Below are 17,193 nucleotides of genomic sequence, written 5' to 3' on the forward strand. Positions count from 1 at the left end.
TCCTCCGGGACCCCCGGAAAAAAATCCCAGGGACCCCCAAAAATTCCCGGGACCCCCCAAAAATCCCCGGGGACCCCCAAAATTCCCGCACCGAGCCAGAATTTCCCGGTGACATCCCCGAATCCTCGAGTCCTGCCCCTCCAAAAATCCCCTGGACCCCCAAAAAATCCTCCGGAACCCCCGGAAAAAAATCCCAGGGACACCCAAAATTCCCCGGGACCCCCCAAAAAACCCCGGGACCCCCCAAAAATTCCCGGGACCCCCAAAAATTCTCGGACCGAGCCAGAATTCCCCGGTGACATCCCCGAATCCTCGAGTCCAGCCCCTCCAAAAAATCATCTGGACCCCCAAAAAATCCTCCGGAACCCCCGGAAAAAAATCTCGGGGACCCCAAAAAACCCCGGGACCCCCCAAAAATCCCCGGGGACCCCCAAAATTCCCGCACCGAGCCAGAATTCTCCGGTGACGTTTCCGAATCCGGCGGCGTACGCGTCCCAGCCCCTCCAGAAATCGGTGCTGCCGTCCTGGCGCCGCTGGAAAACCTGGGGGGGGTCGGGGGGGAGGTCAGGGGTACCCCCCAAAAATATCCCAGTATAGCCCAGTTCAGCCCAGTTCAGCCCAGTTCAGCCCAGTTCCCTCCCAGTATAGCCCAGTTCCCTCCCAGTATAGCCCAGTTCATCCCAGTTCCCTCCCAGTTCCCTCCCAGTTCCTCTCGACCCCCCCCAGTGCCCCCCAAAGCCACTCAGGACCCCCCATTTTCCATCCCATAAACCCCAGAGAGCCTCCCCAGTGCCTCCCAGTTCCTCCCAGTATAGCCCAGTATCCCCCAGTTCCCTCCCAGTCCCTCCCAGTATCTCCCAGTCCCTCCCAGTTCCCTCCCAGTTCCCTCCAGTATAGCCCAGTTCCCTCCCAATATCTCCCAGTCCCTCCCAGTATTCCCCAGTTCCCTCCCAGTATCTCCCAGTTCCTCCCAGTATCCCCCAGTTCCCTCCCAGTTTCCTCCCAGTTCCTCCCAGTATCCCCCAGTTCCCTCCCAGTTCCTCCCAGTATCTCCCAGTATCCCCCAGTTCCCTCCCAGTTCCCTCCCAGTCCCTCCCAGTATCTCCCAGTTCCCCTCGACCCCCCCAGTGCCCCCCAAATCCCCTCAGGACCCCCCCGAATTGTCCCCAGACCCTCCCAGTTTCCATCCCATAAACCCAGAGAACCCCCCAGTGCCTCCCAGTCCCTCCCAGTATAGCCCAGTATAGCCCAGGTCCCTCCCAGTTCCCTCCCAGTGCCCCCCAGCACTCCCAGTCCCCCCAGTAACCCCTCCCAGTCCCCCCAGTTCTCCCTCCCGGTGCCCCCAGTCCCTCTCCCAGTGTTCCCAGTGTTCCCAGTCCCCCCAGTAACCCCTCCCAGTGCTCCCAGTGCTCCCAGTGTTCCCAGTAACCCCTCCCAGTGTCCCCAGTCCCCGTTCCCAGTCCCCCCAGTCTGACCAGCCATCCGCCGCCGTCGCTCCCAGTGTCCCCAGTGTCCCCAGTCCCCATTCCCAGTCCCTCCCAGTCCCTCCCAGTGCTCCCAGTCTGACCAGCCACCCTCCGCCGTCGCTCCCAGTGTCCCCATTCCCCATTCCCAGTCCCTCCCAGTGCTCCCAGTATATCTGACCAGCCACCCCCCGCCGTCGCTCCCAGTGCTCCCAGTATCCCCATTCCCCATTCCCAGTATTCCCAGTGTCCCCAGTATTCCCAGTCTGACCAGCCACCCTCCGCCGTCGCTCCCAGTGTCCCCAGTCCCCATTCCCAGTATCCCCAGTCCCTCCCAGTCCCCCCAGTATATCTCACCAGCCAGCCGCCGCCGTCGCTCCCAGTGTCCCCAGTATCCCCAGTCCCCATTCCCAGTATTCCCAGTGTTCCCAGTGTCCCCCATTCCCCATTCCCAGTGTCCCCAGTAACCCCTCCCAGTATTCCCAGTCCCCCCAGTGTCCCCAGTCCCCATTCCCAGTGTCCCCAGTATCCCCAGTCCCCATTCCCAGTGCTCCCAGTCCCTCCCAGTGCTCCCAGTCTGACCAGCCACCCCCCGCCGTCGCTCCCAGTGTCCCCATTCCCCATTCCCAGTATCCCCAGTCCCTCCCAGTATCCCCAGTCCCCCCAGTATATCTGACCAGCCACCCCCCGCCGTCGCTCCCAGTGCTCCCACTGCTCCCAGTCCCCATTCCCAGTGTCCCCAGTGTCCCCAGTATTCCCAGTATCCCCAGTCCCCCCAGTCTGACCAGCCACCCTCCGCCGTCGCTCCCAGTGTTCCCAGTGTCCCCAGTAACCCCTCCCAGTATTCCCAGTATCCCCAGTCCCCATTCCCAGTGTCCCCAGTAACCCCTCCCAGTATTCCCAGTGTCCACAGTGTCCCCAGTCCCCATTCCCAGTGCTCCCAGTCCCTCCCAGTGCTCCCAGTCTGACCATCCACCCGCCGCCGTCGCTCCCAGTATTCCCAGTATCCCCAGTCCCTCCCAGTATCCCCAGTATCCCCAGTATATCTGACCATCCACCCTCCGCCGTCGATCCCAGTGTCCCCAGTGTCCCCAGTCCCCATTCCCAGTATCCCCAGTATCCCCATTCCCCATTCCCAGTATCCCCAGTATTCCCAGTGTCCCCATTCCCCATTCCCAGTGCTCCCAGTCCCTCCCAGTGCTCCCAGTCTGACCAGCCACCCCCCGCCGTCGCTCCCAGTGTCCCCAGTATCCCCAGTCCCCATTCCCAGTATCCCCAGTGCTCCCAGTCTGACCAGCCACCCCCCGCCGTCGCTCCCAGTGTCCCCAGTATCCCCAGTCCCCATTCCCAGTATCCCCAGTGCTCCCAGTCTCACCAGCCACCCCCCGCCGTCGCTCCCAGTGCTCCCAGTATCCCCAGTGCTCCCAGTATCCCCAGTATATCTCACCAGCCACCCCCCGCCGTCGCTCCCAGTGTCCCCAGTCCCCATTCCCAGTATTCCCAGTATTCCCAGTGTCCCCAGTGTCCCCAGTCCCCATTCCCAGTGTCCCCAGTGTCCCCAGTCCCCATTCCCAGTATCCCCAGTATCCCCAGTATATCTGACCAGCCACCCCCCGCCGTCGCTCCCAGCATTCCCAGTGTCCCCATTCCCCATTCCCAGTGTCCCCAGTATTCCCAGTCCCCCCAGTATATCTGACCAGCCAGCCGCCGCCGTCGCTCCCAGTGTTCCCAGTCCCCATTCCCAGTCCCTCCCAGTCCCTCCCAGTCCCTCCCAGTCCCTCCCAGTGCTCCCAGTCTGACCAGCCACCCTCCGCCGTCGCTCCCAGTGTCCCCAGTCCCCATTCCCAGTCCCTCCCAGTATTCCCAGTATCCCCAGTATCCCCAGTATATCTGACCAGCCACCCTCCGCCGTCGCTCCCAGCATTCCCAGTGTCCCCATTCCCCATTCCCAGTGTCCCCAGTGTCCCCAGTCCCCATTCCCAGTGCTCCCAGTATCCCCAGTGCTCCCAGTCTGACCAGCCACCCCCCGCCGTCGCTCCCAGTGTCCCCATTCCCCATTCCCAGTATCCCCAGTATCCCCAGTATCCCCAGTATGTCTGACCAGCCACCCCCCGCCGTCGCTCCCAGTGCTCCCAGTAACCCCTCCCAGTATCCCCAGTCCCTCCCAGTCCCTCCCAGTGCTCCCAGTCTGACCAGCCACCCCCCGCCGTCGCTCCCAGTGTCCCCATTCCCCATTCCCAGTATTCCCAGTATCCCCAGTATCCCCAGTATGTCTGACCAGCCACCCCCCGCCGTCGCTCCCAGTGTCCCCATTCCCCATTCCCAGTCCCTCCCAGTATTCCCAGTGTCCCCATTCCCCATTCCCAGTATTCCCAGTATCCCCAGTGCTCCCAGTCTGACCAGCCACCCCCCGCCGTCGCTCCCAGTGTTCCCAGTGCTCCCAGTGTTCCCAGTAACCCCTCCCAGTGTCCCCAGTCCCCGTTCCCAGTGTTCCCAGTATGACCACTCATCCGCCTCCGTCGCTCCCAGTGCTCCCAGTGTCCCCAGTCCCCATTCCCAGTATCCCCATTCCCCATTCCCAGTATCCCCATTCCCCATTCCCAGTATCCCCAGTATATCTCACCAGCCACCCGCCGCCGTCGCTCCCAGTGTCCCCAGTATCCCCAGTCCCCATTCCCAGTATTCCCAGTGTTCCCAGTGTCCCCATTCCCCATTCCCAGTGTCCCCAGTAACCCCTCCCAGTATTCCCAGTCCCCCCAGTGTCCCCAGTCCCCATTCCCAGTGTCCCCAGTATCCCCAGTCCCCATTCCCAGTGCTCCCAGTCCCTCCCAGTGCTCCCAGTCTGACCAGCCACCCCCCGCCGTCGCTCCCAGTGTCCCCATTCCCCATTCCCAGTATCCCCAGTCCCTCCCAGTATCCCCAGTCCCCCCAGTATATCTGACCAGCCACCCCCCGCCGTCGCTCCCAGTGCTCCCACTGCTCCCAGTCCCCATTCCCAGTGTCCCCAGTGTCCCCAGTATTCCCAGTATCCCCAGTCCCCCCAGTCTGACCAGCCACCCTCCGCCGTCGCTCCCAGTGTTCCCAGTGTCCCCAGTAACCCCTCCCAGTATTCCCAGTATCCCCAGTCCCCATTCCCAGTGTCCCCAGTAACCCCTCCCAGTATTCCCAGTGTCCACAGTGTCCCCAGTCCCCATTCCCAGTGCTCCCAGTCCCTCCCAGTGCTCCCAGTCTGACCATCCACCCGCCGCCGTCGCTCCCAGTATTCCCAGTATCCCCAGTCCCTCCCAGTATCCCCAGTATCCCCAGTATATCTGACCATCCACCCTCCGCCGTCGATCCCAGTGTCCCCAGTGTCCCCAGTCCCCATTCCCAGTATCCCCAGTATCCCCATTCCCCATTCCCAGTATCCCCAGTATTCCCAGTGTCCCCATTCCCCATTCCCAGTGCTCCCAGTCCCTCCCAGTGCTCCCAGTCTGACCAGCCACCCCCCGCCGTCGCTCCCAGTGTCCCCAGTATCCCCAGTCCCCATTCCCAGTATCCCCAGTGCTCCCAGTCTGACCAGCCACCCCCCGCCGTCGCTCCCAGTGTCCCCAGTATCCCCAGTCCCCATTCCCAGTATCCCCAGTGCTCCCAGTCTCACCAGCCACCCCCCGCCGTCGCTCCCAGTGCTCCCAGTATCCCCAGTGCTCCCAGTATCCCCAGTATATCTCACCAGCCACCCCCCGCCGTCGCTCCCAGTGTCCCCAGTCCCCATTCCCAGTATTCCCAGTATTCCCAGTGTCCCCAGTGTCCCCAGTCCCCATTCCCAGTGTCCCCAGTGTCCCCAGTCCCCATTCCCAGTATCCCCAGTATCCCCAGTATATCTGACCAGCCACCCCCCGCCGTCGCTCCCAGCATTCCCAGTGTCCCCATTCCCCATTCCCAGTGTCCCCAGTATTCCCAGTCCCCCCAGTATATCTGACCAGCCAGCCGCCGCCGTCGCTCCCAGTGTTCCCAGTCCCCATTCCCAGTCCCTCCCAGTCCCTCCCAGTCCCTCCCAGTCCCTCCCAGTGCTCCCAGTCTGACCAGCCACCCTCCGCCGTCGCTCCCAGTGTCCCCAGTCCCCATTCCCAGTCCCTCCCAGTATTCCCAGTATCCCCAGTATCCCCAGTATATCTGACCAGCCACCCTCCGCCGTCGCTCCCAGCATTCCCAGTGTCCCCATTCCCCATTCCCAGTGTCCCCAGTGTCCCCAGTCCCCATTCCCAGTGCTCCCAGTATCCCCAGTGCTCCCAGTCTGACCAGCCACCCCCCGCCGTCGCTCCCAGTGTCCCCATTCCCCATTCCCAGTATCCCCAGTATCCCCAGTATCCCCAGTATGTCTGACCAGCCACCCCCCGCCGTCGCTCCCAGTGCTCCCAGTAACCCCTCCCAGTATCCCCAGTCCCTCCCAGTCCCTCCCAGTGCTCCCAGTCTGACCAGCCACCCCCCGCCGTCGCTCCCAGTGTCCCCATTCCCCATTCCCAGTATTCCCAGTATCCCCAGTATCCCCAGTATGTCTGACCAGCCACCCCCCGCCGTCGCTCCCAGTGTCCCCATTCCCCATTCCCAGTCCCTCCCAGTATTCCCAGTGTCCCCATTCCCCATTCCCAGTATTCCCAGTATCCCCAGTGCTCCCAGTCTGACCAGCCACCCCCCGCCGTCGCTCCCAGTGTTCCCAGTGCTCCCAGTGTTCCCAGTAACCCCTCCCAGTGTCCCCAGTCCCCGTTCCCAGTGTTCCCAGTATGACCACTCATCCGCCTCCGTCGCTCCCAGTGCTCCCAGTGTCCCCAGTCCCCATTCCCAGTATCCCCATTCCCCATTCCCAGTATCCCCATTCCCCATTCCCAGTATCCCCAGTATATCTCACCAGCCACCCGCCGCCGTCGCTCCCAGTGTCCCCAGTGTCCCCAGTCCCCATTCCCAGTGCTCCCAGTCCCTCCCAGTGCTCCCAGTCTGACCAGCCAGCCGCCGCCGTCGCTCCCAGTGTCCCCATTCCCCATTCCCAGTATCCCCAGTGTCCCCAGTCCCCATTCCCAGTGCTCCCAGTCCCCATTCCCAGTGCTCCCAGTGTCCCCATTCCCCATTCCCCATTCCCAGTATCCCCAGTATGTCTGACCAGCCACCCTCCGCCGTCGCTCCCAGTGCTCCCAGTCCCCATTCCCAGTGCTCCCAGTCCCCATTCCCAGTGCTCCCAGTCTGACCAGCCACCCCCCGCCGTCGCTCCCAGTGTCCCCATTCCCCATTCCCAGTATTCCCAGTGCTCCCAGTATCCCCAGTATCCCCAGTCCCCCCAGTATGTCTGACCAGCCAGCCGCCGCCGTCGCTCCCAGTGTTCCCAGTAACCCCATTCCCAGTGCTCCCAGTCCCTCCCAGTCCCTCCCAGTGCTCCCAGTCTGACCAGCCACCCCCCGCCGTCGCTGTCCATGTCGCAGAAGACTCGCAGGGCCCTGCCGGGGTCGCCGCCGAGGAAGATGAGGGTGGCCCGGGAGGGGCCGGGCCCGTTCCGCTGCTCCTCCCGACAGTCCCGGGGGTGCGGGTGGGGGAGGGGCGCTGCGGTCACCCCCGAACCCCAAAAATGGGGGGGGGGATGGGGGGAGGGGGGTGGGATTGAGGGTGGTGGTGAAAAAATCGGGAAGAATTGGGAAAAATCGGGAAAAATCGGGAATAAATCGAAATAATCGGAAATAATCGGAAATAATCGGAGATAATCGGAGATAATCGGAAATAATCGGAAATAATCGGAAATAATCGGAAATAATCGGAAATAATCGGAAATAATCCGAAAGAAACCGAAATAATCGGAAATAATCCGAAATAATCCGAAATAATCCCAAAAGAAACAAAAAAAAAAGCCAAACAATCCGAAATAAACCAGAATAATCCAAAATAATCCAAAAGAAACCAAATAAACCAAAATAATCCCAAAAGAAATAAAAATAAAGCCAAATATTTCGGATTATTTGGGATTATTTAGGATTAGTTGGGATTATTTCGGATTATTTCGGAAATAATTGGAAATAATTGGAAATAATCCGAAAGAAACCAAAATAATCCCAAAAGAAATAAAAATAAAGCCAAATATTTGGGATTATTTCAGATTATTTCGAATTATTTCGGATTATTTGGCTTTATTTTTATTTATTTTGGGATTATTTTGGGATTATTTCGGATTATTTGGCTTTATTTTTATTTATTTTGGGATTATTTTGGTTTCTTTCGGATTATTTCCAATTATTTCCAATTATTTCCGAAATAATCGGAAATAATCCAAAATAAACCCAAAATTAACCAAAGAAAGCCAAATAATCCCAAATAAAGGCAAAATAATCCCAAATAATCCAAATAATCCCAAATAACCCCCAAATAAACCCCAAATAATCCCAATAAGCCTCGAACCCCAAAATAACCCCAAATAAACCCCCCCAAAAAACCCAAAACCCGAAATAAACCCCAAATAAACCCGAAATAAACCCCAAAAAACGCCAAAAAAAAACCCCCCAAACCCCCCAAAACCCCCAAATACTCCCCAAAAAACCCCAAATAACCCCAAATAATCCCAAAATAACCCCACATAAACCCCAAAACACCCCCCAAAAACCCCAAATCCCCCCCAAAAAACCCCAAATAAACCCCAAATAATCCCAAAATAACCCCCCAAAAGCCCCAATAAATTTCAAATAAAACCCAAATAAACCCCAAATAAAACCCAAATAAACCCCCCCAAAACCCCCAAAACCCCAAATAAACTCCAAATAAACCCCCAATAATGCCCCCAAAACCCCCCCAAAACCCCAAAAAACCCCAATAACCCCAAATAAACCCCAAATAAGCCCCAAATAAACCCCCCAAAACCCCCAATAACCCCAAATAAACTTTAAATAACCCCCCCAAAACCCCCCAAAAACCCAAATAAACCCCAAATAAACGCCAAAATAACCCCCAAAACCCCCCAAAAACCCAAATAAACCCCAAATAAACCCCCAAAAAACCCCCAAAATCCCCCAAAACCCCCCCAAAACCCCCAAATAAACCCCAAATAAACCTCCCAAAACCCCCCAATAACCCCAAATTAACTTCAAATAACCCCCAAAACCCCCAAATAAACCCCCCAAAAAAACCCCAAAATAACCCCAAATAACCCCCCCAAAACCCCAAAACACCCCCCAAAATAATCCCAAAATAACCCCAAAAAAACCCCTCAAAAACCCCAAATAAACCCCAAAATAACCCCAAAATAACCCCAAATAAACCCCCCAAAAACCCCCCAATAACCCCAAATAAACCCCAAATAAACCCCAAATAAACTCCTAATAAACCCCCCAACCCCCCCAATTAAACCCCAAATAACCCCCCCAAAAACCCCCAAAATCCCCAAAAAAACCCCCAAAAACCCCAAATAAACCCCAAAACCCCAAAAAAGCCCCCAAATAAATCCCAAATAAAGCCCCCAAAAACCCCCCCAAAACCCCCCCAAAACCCCAAAACCCCCCAAAAACCCCCCAATAAACCCCAAATAAACCCCAAATATCCCCAAAATAGCCCCAAAAAAGCCCCAAATAAACCCCAAATAAATCCCCCAAAACCCCCAAAATAACCCCACATAAACCCCAAAACACCCCTCAAAAACCCCAAATTCCCCCCAAAACCCCAAATAACCCCAAATTAACTTCAAATAACCCCCAAAACCCCCAAATAAACCCCAAATAAATCCCAAAAAAACCCCCCAAATAACCCCAAATAACCCCCCCAAAACCCCCCAAAAACCCAAATAAACCCCCAAAAAACCCCAAATAAACCCCAAAAACCCCCAAAAAATCCCAATAACCCCAAATAAATTTCAAATAAAACCCAAATAAACCCCAAATAAAACCCCAAAAAAACCCCAAATAAACCCCCAAAAAACCTCCCAAAACCCCCCAATAACCCCAAATTAACTTCAAATAACCCCCAAACCCACAAATAAACCCCAAATAAACCCCAAATAAATCCCCAAAAAACCCCCAAAAAACCCGAAACCCCCCCAAAACCCCCCCAAATACTCCCAAAATAACCCCAAATAACCCCAAATATCCCAAAAGAACCCCCAAATAAACCCCAAATAAACCCCAAATAACCCCAAATAAACCCCAAAAACCCCCCAAAAACCCCAATAACCCCAAATAAACCCCAAATAATCCCAAAATAACCCCCCAAAAGCCCCAATAAATTTCAAATAAAACCCAAATAAACCCCAAATAAAACCCAAATAAACCCCCCCAAAACCCCCAAAACCCCAAATAAACTCCAAATAAACCCCCAATAATGCCCCCAAAACCCCCCCAAAACCCCAAAAAACCCCAATAACCCCAAATAAACCCCAAATAAGCCCCAAATAAACCCCCCAAAACCCCCAATAACCCCAAATAAACTTTAAATAACCCCCCCAAAACCCCCCAAAAACCCAAATAAACCCCAAATAAACCCCCAAAAAACCCCCAAAATCCCCAAAAACCCCCCCCAAAACCCCCAAATAAACCCCAAATAAACCTCCCAAAACCCCCCAATAACCCCAAATTAACTTCAAATAACCCCCAAAACCCCCAAATAAACCCCCCAAAAAAAACCCAAATAACCCCAAATAACCCCCCCAAAACCCCAAAACACCCCCCAAAATAATCCCAAAATAACCCCAAAAACCCCCTCAAAAACCCCAAATAAACCCCAAAATAACCCCAAAATAACCCCAAATAAACCCCCCAAAAACCCCCCAATAACCCCAAATAAACCCCAAATAAACCCCAAATAAACCCCAAATAAACTCCTAATAAACCCCCCAACCCCCCCAATTAAACCCCAAATAACCCCCCCCAAAAACCCCCAAAATCCCCAAAAAAACCCCCAAAAACCCCAAATAAACCCCAATAAACCCCAAAATAACCCCAAATAACCCCCCCAAAACCCCTCAAAACCCCAAATAAACCCCAAAACCCCAAAAAAGCCCCAAATAAATCCCAAATAAAGCCCCCAAAAACCCCCCCAAAACCCCCCCAAAACCCCAAAACCCCCAAAAACCCCCCAATAAACCCCAAATAAACCCCAAATATCCCCAAAATAGCCCCAAAAAAGCCCCAAATAAACCCCAAATAAATCCCCCAAAACCCCCAAAATAACCCCACATAAACCCCAAAACACCCCTCAAAAACCCCAAATTCCCCAAAAACCCCAAATAACCCCAAATTAACTTCAAATAACCCCCAAAACCCCCAAATAAACCCCAAATAAATCCCAAAAAAACCCCCAAATAACCCCAAATAACCCCCCAAAACCCCCAAAAACCCAAATAAACCCCCAAAAAACCCCAAATAAACCCCAAAAACCCCCAAAAAATCCCAATAACCCCAAATAAATTTCAAATAAAACCCAAATAAACCCCAAATAAAACCCCAAAAAAACCCCAAATAAACCCCCAAAAAACCTCCCAAAACCCCCCAATAACCCCAAATTAACTTCAAATAACCCCCAAACCCACAAATAAACCCCAAATAAACCCCAAAATAACCCTAAAAAACCCCCCAAAACCCCTCAAAAACCCAAATAAACCCCAAAATAACCCCAAAATAACCCCAAAAAACCCCCCAAAAACCCCAAATAAACCCCAAATAAATCCCCAAAAAACCCCCAAAAAACCCGAAACCCCCCCAAAACCCCCCCAAATACTCCCAAAATAACCCCAAATAACCCCAAATATCCCAAAAGAACCCCCAAATAAACCCCAAATAAACCCCAAATAACCCCAAATAAACCCCAAAAACCCCCAAAAACCCCAATAACCCCAAATAAAACCCAAAATAACCCCAAATAACCCCAAAATAACCCCCAAAACCCCCAAAAAACCCCCAAAATCCCCCAAAAACCCCCCAAAAACCCCAAATAAACCCCAAATAAACCCCCCAAAACCCCCAAATAACCCCCCCAAAAAACCCCAAAATAACCCCAAATAACCCCCCCAAAACCCCTCAAAAACCCAAATAAACCCCAAAATAACCCCAAAAAACCCCAAAAGAACCCCCAATAAACCCCAAATAAACCCCCCAAAAACCCCCAAATAACCCCAAAAAACCCCCCCAAAACCCCCCAAACCCCCAAAACAACCCCAAATAAACCCCAAATAACCCCAAATAAACCCCAAAAAACCCCCCAAAACCCCAAATAACCCCAAATAAACCCCAAATATCCCCAAAATAGCCCCAAAAAAGCCCCAAATAAACCCCAAATAAATCCCCCAAAACCTCCCCAAAACCCCCCAAAAACCCCAAATAAACCCCAAATAAACCCCCAAAAAACCCCCCAAACCCCCCAAATAACCCCAAATAAACGCCAAATAACCCCAAATAAACCCCAAATAACCCCCAAAAAACCCCCCAAAAACCCCCAAAACCCCCAAATAAACCCCAAATAAACCCCTCAAAAACCCGAAATAAACCCCAAAACACCCCCAAAATAACCCCAAAACCCCCCCAAACCCCCCCAAACCCCCTCCCCGTGCCCCGTCCCCACTCACGGGTGTCGAAGGTCACCTCCATGGGGTCACTGTCGGGGTGTCCCCCCCGGCCCCACAGCCTGGCCCCATAGCGGGCCTGGGGCTGCAGCCCCCACAGCTGCTGTGACGTCACCTCGGGGGGCAGCCGCAGGGTCTGGGGGGGGACACAAAAAGGGGGGGGGGGGTTTTGGGGTGACCCCAATACCCAATAGGGACAGAGGGGTCCCCAGGGGGGGTTTTGGGGTCACCCAGGGGGGGTTTTGGGGTCCTAAAAGCGTTTTTGGGGTCTCCCAGGGTGGTATTGGGGTCCCCCAGGGGGGGTATTGGGGTCCTTAGGGGGGTTTTGGGGTCCTCAGGGGGGGTTTTGGGGTCCCCAGGGTGGTTTTGGGGTCCTAAAAGCGTTTTTGGGGTCCCCCGGGGGGGGGTTGGGGTCCCAAAGGCGTTTTTGGGGTCCCCCAGGGTGGTATTGGGGTCCCTTAGGGGGGTATTGGGGTCCTTAGGGGGGTTTTGGGGTCCCCCAGGGGTCTTTTGGGGTCCCCCAGGGTGGTATTCGGGGTCCTAAAAGCGTTTTTGGGGTCACCCAGGGGGATATTGGGGTCCTTAGGGGGGGTTTTGGGGTCCCAAATGCATTTTTGGGGTCCCTCAAAGGCATTTTTGGGGTCCCCCTGGGGGGTTTTGGGGTCCTAAAACCATTTTTGGGGTCACCCAGGGGGGTATTGGGATCCTTAGGGGGGTTTTGGGGTCCCCAGGGGGGTTTGTGGGGTGACCCCAATAGGGACAGAGGGGTCACCCAGGGGGGGTTTTGGGGACCCCCGGGGGGGTTTGGGGGTCCCAAAGGCGTTTTTGGGGTCCCCCAGAGCTGTTACTGGGACCCCCAGGGGGGGTTTGGGGGTCCTAAAGGCATTTTTGGGGTCCCCAGGGGGAGTTTGGGGTCCCTAGAAGGGTTTTGGGGTCCTAAAACCATTTTTGGGGTCCCCCAGGGGGGGTTTGGGGTCCTTAGCGGGGTTTTGGGGTCCCAAATGCATTTTTGGGGTCTCTCAAAGGCATTTTTGGGGTCCCCAGGGGGGGTTTGGGGTCCTTAGCGGGGGTTTGGGGTCCCAAATGCATTTTTGGGGTCTCTCAAAGGCATTTTTGGGGCCCCCCAAGGGGATTTCGGGGTCCTAAAATCATTTTTGGGGTCCCCATGGGGGTATTGGGGTCCCCCAGGGGGTTTTGGGTCCTCAAAGCGTTTTTGGGGTTCCCAGGGATCTTTTGGGGTGCCCGGGGGGGGTTTGGGGTTCCCAGGGGGGTTTGTGGGGTGACCCCAATAGGGACAGAGGGGTCACCCAGGGGGGGTTTTGGGGACCCCCGGGGGGGTTTGGGGGTCCCAAAGGCGTTTTTGGGGTCCCCCAGAGCTGTTACTGGGACCCCCAGGGGGGGTTTTGGGGTCCTAAAATAATTTTTGGGGTCCCCAGGGGGAGTTTGGGGTCCCTAGAAGGGTTTTGGGGTCCTAAAAGCGTTTTTGGGGTCCCCCCGAGGTGTTATTGGGGTCCCAGGGGTCTTTTGGGGTCACCCGGGGGGTTTTGGGGTCACCCAGGGGGGTTTTGGGGATCCCAGGGAGGTTTTGGGGTCCTAAAACCATTTTTGGGGTCCCCCAGGGGGATATTGGGATCCTTAGGGGGGTTTTGGGGTCCCCCAGGGGGGTTTGGGTTTCTCAGGGGGGGTTTGAATTTTTTGAATTTTTTTTTTTTCGTTTCTTTTTTTTTTAATTTTTTTTTTTTTTTGGGGTGGGGGTCGTTACCTGCTGGGGCCCCCCGGGGGGATTTTGGGGTTCCCATGGGGGGGGTTTTGGGGTTCCCAGGGAGGTTTTGGGGTCCCATATTGGGGGGACACCCTGGGGGGGAATTTTTTTTTCGTTTCCTTTTTTTTTTTTTTTTTAATTTTTTTTTTTTTTTTGGGGTGGGGGTCGTTACCTGCTGGGGTCCCCCGAGGGGATTTTGGGGTTCCCGAGGGGATTTTGGGGTTCCCGGGGGGATTTTGGGGTTCCCGGGGGGGTTTTGGGTTCCCAGGGGGGTTTTGGGGTCCCATATTGGGGGGGGACACCCGGGGGGCGAATTTTCTTTTCGTTCCTTTTTTTTTCTTTTTTTTTTTTTTTTTGGGGTGGGGGTCGTTACCTGTTGGGGACCCCCGAGGGGATTTTGGGGTTCCCAGGGGGGGTTTGGGGTCCCCCAGGGGGGTTTTTGGGTTCCCAGGGGGGGTTTTGGGGTCCCATATTGGGGGGGACACCCGGGGGGGGGAATTTTTTTTTCGTTTCTTTTTTTTTAATTTTTTTTTTTTTTGGGGTGGGGGTCGTTACCTGCTGGGGCCCCCCGAGGGGGATTTTGGGGTTCCCAGGGGGGGTTTTGGGGTCCCATATTGGAGGGGACACCCGGGGGGGGAATTTTTTTCTCGTTTCTTTTTTTTTTAATTTTTTTTTTTTTGGGGTGGGGGTCGTTACCTGCTGGGCCCCCCCGAGGGGGCCGTACTGCAGCTCGTAGCCACCGGGGGGCGCTCGCGGAGGTCCCAGTGCAGGCCAGCGCTGCGGGGCCACAGCGAGGCCACCCACAGAGTCCCGGGGCCACCTGGGCAAGGACACCCCCAAAATCCCCCTCTGACACCCCCAAAAAACCGCGGGGGTCACCCCCAAAACCCCCCCCCCCCCAAACACGGCCCAGCTCCACCAAAGACCCTCCCCCAGTTTCTCCCAGTTTCTCCCAGTTTCTCCCAGTTCTCTGAGTTCTTCCCAGTTCCCTCCAGTTCCTCCAGTCCCAGTTTCCCTCAGTTCTCCAGTTGTCCCCAGTTCCTTCCAGTTGCCCCAGTCCCCCCAGTTCCCCAACCTCCCAGCTATCCAGGTTCCCCAGTCCCCAGTCCCATTTCCTCAGTTCTCCCAGTTCCTCCCAGTTCCCTCCAGTTCCCTCCAGTTCCCCGTTCCCCAAAAACCTCCCAGTTATCCCAGTTCCCCCAGTCCCCATTTCCTCCAGTTCCCCCAGTTCCCAAAACCTCCCAGTTGTCCCCAGTTTCCCCAGTTCCCCCAGTTCCCCCAGTTCTCCAAACCTCCCAGTTCCCCCAGTTCCCCCAGTTCCTCCAGTTCCCCAGTTCCCCCCAGTCCATTCCAGTTCCCCCAGTTCCCCAATCCTCCCAGTCGTCCCCAGTTCCCCCAGTTCCCTCCAGTTCCCCCAGTTCCCCAAATCTCCTAGTTGTCCCCAGTTCTCCAGTTCGCCCAGTTCGCCCAGTTCATTCCAGTTCCCCCAGGTCCACAATCCTCCCAGTTATCCCCCAGTTCCTCCAGTTCCCCAAATGTCCCAGTTGTCCCCAGTTCCCAGTCCCCAGTTCCTCCAGTTCCCCAAACCTCCCAGTTCCCCCAGTTCCTTCCAGTTCCCCCAGTTCCTCCAGTTCCCCAAACCCCCCAGTTATCCCCAGTTCCCTCCAGTTCCCTCCAGTTCCCTCCAGTTCCCCCAGTTCCCCAAGTCTCCCAGTTGTCCCCAGTTCCCCCAGTTCCCTCCAGTTCCCCCAGTTTCCAGTTCCCTCAATTCTCCCAGTTGTCCCCAGTTCCCTCCAGTTGTCCCCAGTTCCCTCCAGTTCCCCCAGTCCCCTCCCGTTCTCCCAGTTCCCCCAGTCCCCAGTTCCCCCAGTCCCCATTTCCCCAGTCCCCAGTTCTTCCAGTTCCTCCAGTTGCCCCCAGTTCCCCAAACCTCCCAGTTATCCCCAGCTCCTCCAGTTATCCCAGTTCCCCCAGTTTCCCCAGTCCCCAAACCTCCCAGTTGTCCTCAGTTTCCTCCAGTTCCCCCAGTCCCCAGTTCCCTCCAGTACTCCAGTTCCCCCAGTTCCTCCCAGTTCCCCCAGTCCCCAGTTCCCCCAGTTCCTCCAGTTCCCCCAGTTCCCCAAATCTCCCAGTTGTCCCCAGTTCCCCAGTTCCCTCCAGTTCTCCCAGTTCCCCCAACCTCCCAGTTCCCCCAGTCCCCATTTCCCCAGTCCCCAGTTCCCCCAGTCCCCAGTTCTTCCAGTTCCTCCAGTTCCCCCAGTCCCCAAACTTCCCAGTTATCCCCAGCTCCTGCAGTTATCCCCAGTTCCCCCAGTTTCCCCAGTCCCCAAACCTCCCAGTTGTCCTCAGTTCCTCCAGTCCCCAGTTCCCTCCAGTACTCCCAGTTCCCCCAGTTCCTTCCAGTTCCCCCAGTTCCCCAAACCCCCCAGTTGTCCCCAGTTCCCCCAGTCCCCAGTTCCTCCAGTTCCCCCAGTTCCCCAAACCCCCCTGTTATCCCCAGTTCCCCCAGTTCTCCCAGTTCCCCCAGTTCCCCAATCCTCCCAGTTCCCCCAGTTGCACAATCTTCCCAGTCATCCCCAGTTCCTCCAGTTCCTCCCAGTTCCCCCAGTGCCTCATAATCCCCTCCCAGTTACCCCCAGGCCTCAGAGCCCCCAGTTACCCCCAGTTCCCCAAACCTCCCAGTTGTCCCCAGTTTCCCCAGTCGCCAGTTTCCCCAGTTTCCCCAGTCTCCAAACCCCCCAGTTCCCCCAGTCCCCAGTTCCCAGTTCCTCCAGTTCCCCCAGTCCCCCAAACCTCCCAGTTATCCCCAGTTCCTCCAGTCCCCAGTTCCCTCCAGTTCCCCAAACCCCCCAGTTATCCCCAGTTCCCCCAGTCCCCAGTTCCCCCAGTCCCCCAAACCTCCCAGTTGTCCCCAGTTCCTCCAGTTCCCCCAGTTCCCTCCAGTTCTCCCAGTTCCCCCAGTCCCCAGTTCCCCCAGTCCCCATTTCCCCAGTCCCCAGTTCTTCCAGTTCCTCCAGTTGCCCCCAGTTCCCCAAACCTCCCAGTTATCCCCAGCTCCTCCAGTTATCCCCAGTTCCCCCAGTTTCCCCAGTCCCCAAACCTCCCAGTTGTCCTCAGTTCCTCCAGTTCCCCCAGTCCGCAGTTCCCCCAGTTCCCCAAACCTCCCAGTTCCCCCAGTTCCCCCAGTTCTCCCAGTTCCCCCAGTTCCCCAATCCTCCCAGTTCCCCCAGTTGCACAATCCTCCCAGTCATCCCCAGTTCCTCCAGTTCCTCCCAGTTCCCCCAGTGCCTCATAATCCCCTCCCAGTTACCCCCAGGCCTCAGAGCCCCCAGTTGCCCCCAGTTCACCCCAGTCTCCTGTTTCCCCCAGTTCCCCAAACCTCCCAGTTGTCCCCAGTTCCCTCCAGTTCA

The 17,193-nt window shown here is 56.0% G+C and overlaps 1 protein-coding gene across 1 annotated transcript in view; it reads right to left on the reverse strand.

Moving 5' to 3' along the window:
• Positions 1 to 445: 445 nt before the first annotated feature.
• LOC148217611 (tenascin-X-like) overlaps positions 446 to 17,193 on the reverse strand; it is a gene marked incomplete at its 3' end in the record, with an annotated part of 53,063 nt that continues 36,315 nt past the window's right edge. The window contains 5 exon segments of the mRNA XM_088158544.1: positions 446 to 542; positions 6,883 to 7,034; positions 12,025 to 12,157; positions 14,480 to 14,544; positions 14,547 to 14,603. Of these exon segments, the coding sequence (XP_088014670.1) occupies positions 446 to 542; positions 6,883 to 7,034; positions 12,025 to 12,157; positions 14,480 to 14,544; positions 14,547 to 14,603 (504 nt within the window).

This window comes from Sturnus vulgaris, unplaced genomic scaffold (genome assembly GCF_052056855.1).
Source record: "Sturnus vulgaris isolate bStuVul1 unplaced genomic scaffold, bStuVul1.hap1 Scaffold_547, whole genome shotgun sequence".
NCBI lineage: Eukaryota > Metazoa > Chordata > Aves > Passeriformes > Sturnidae > Sturnus > Sturnus vulgaris.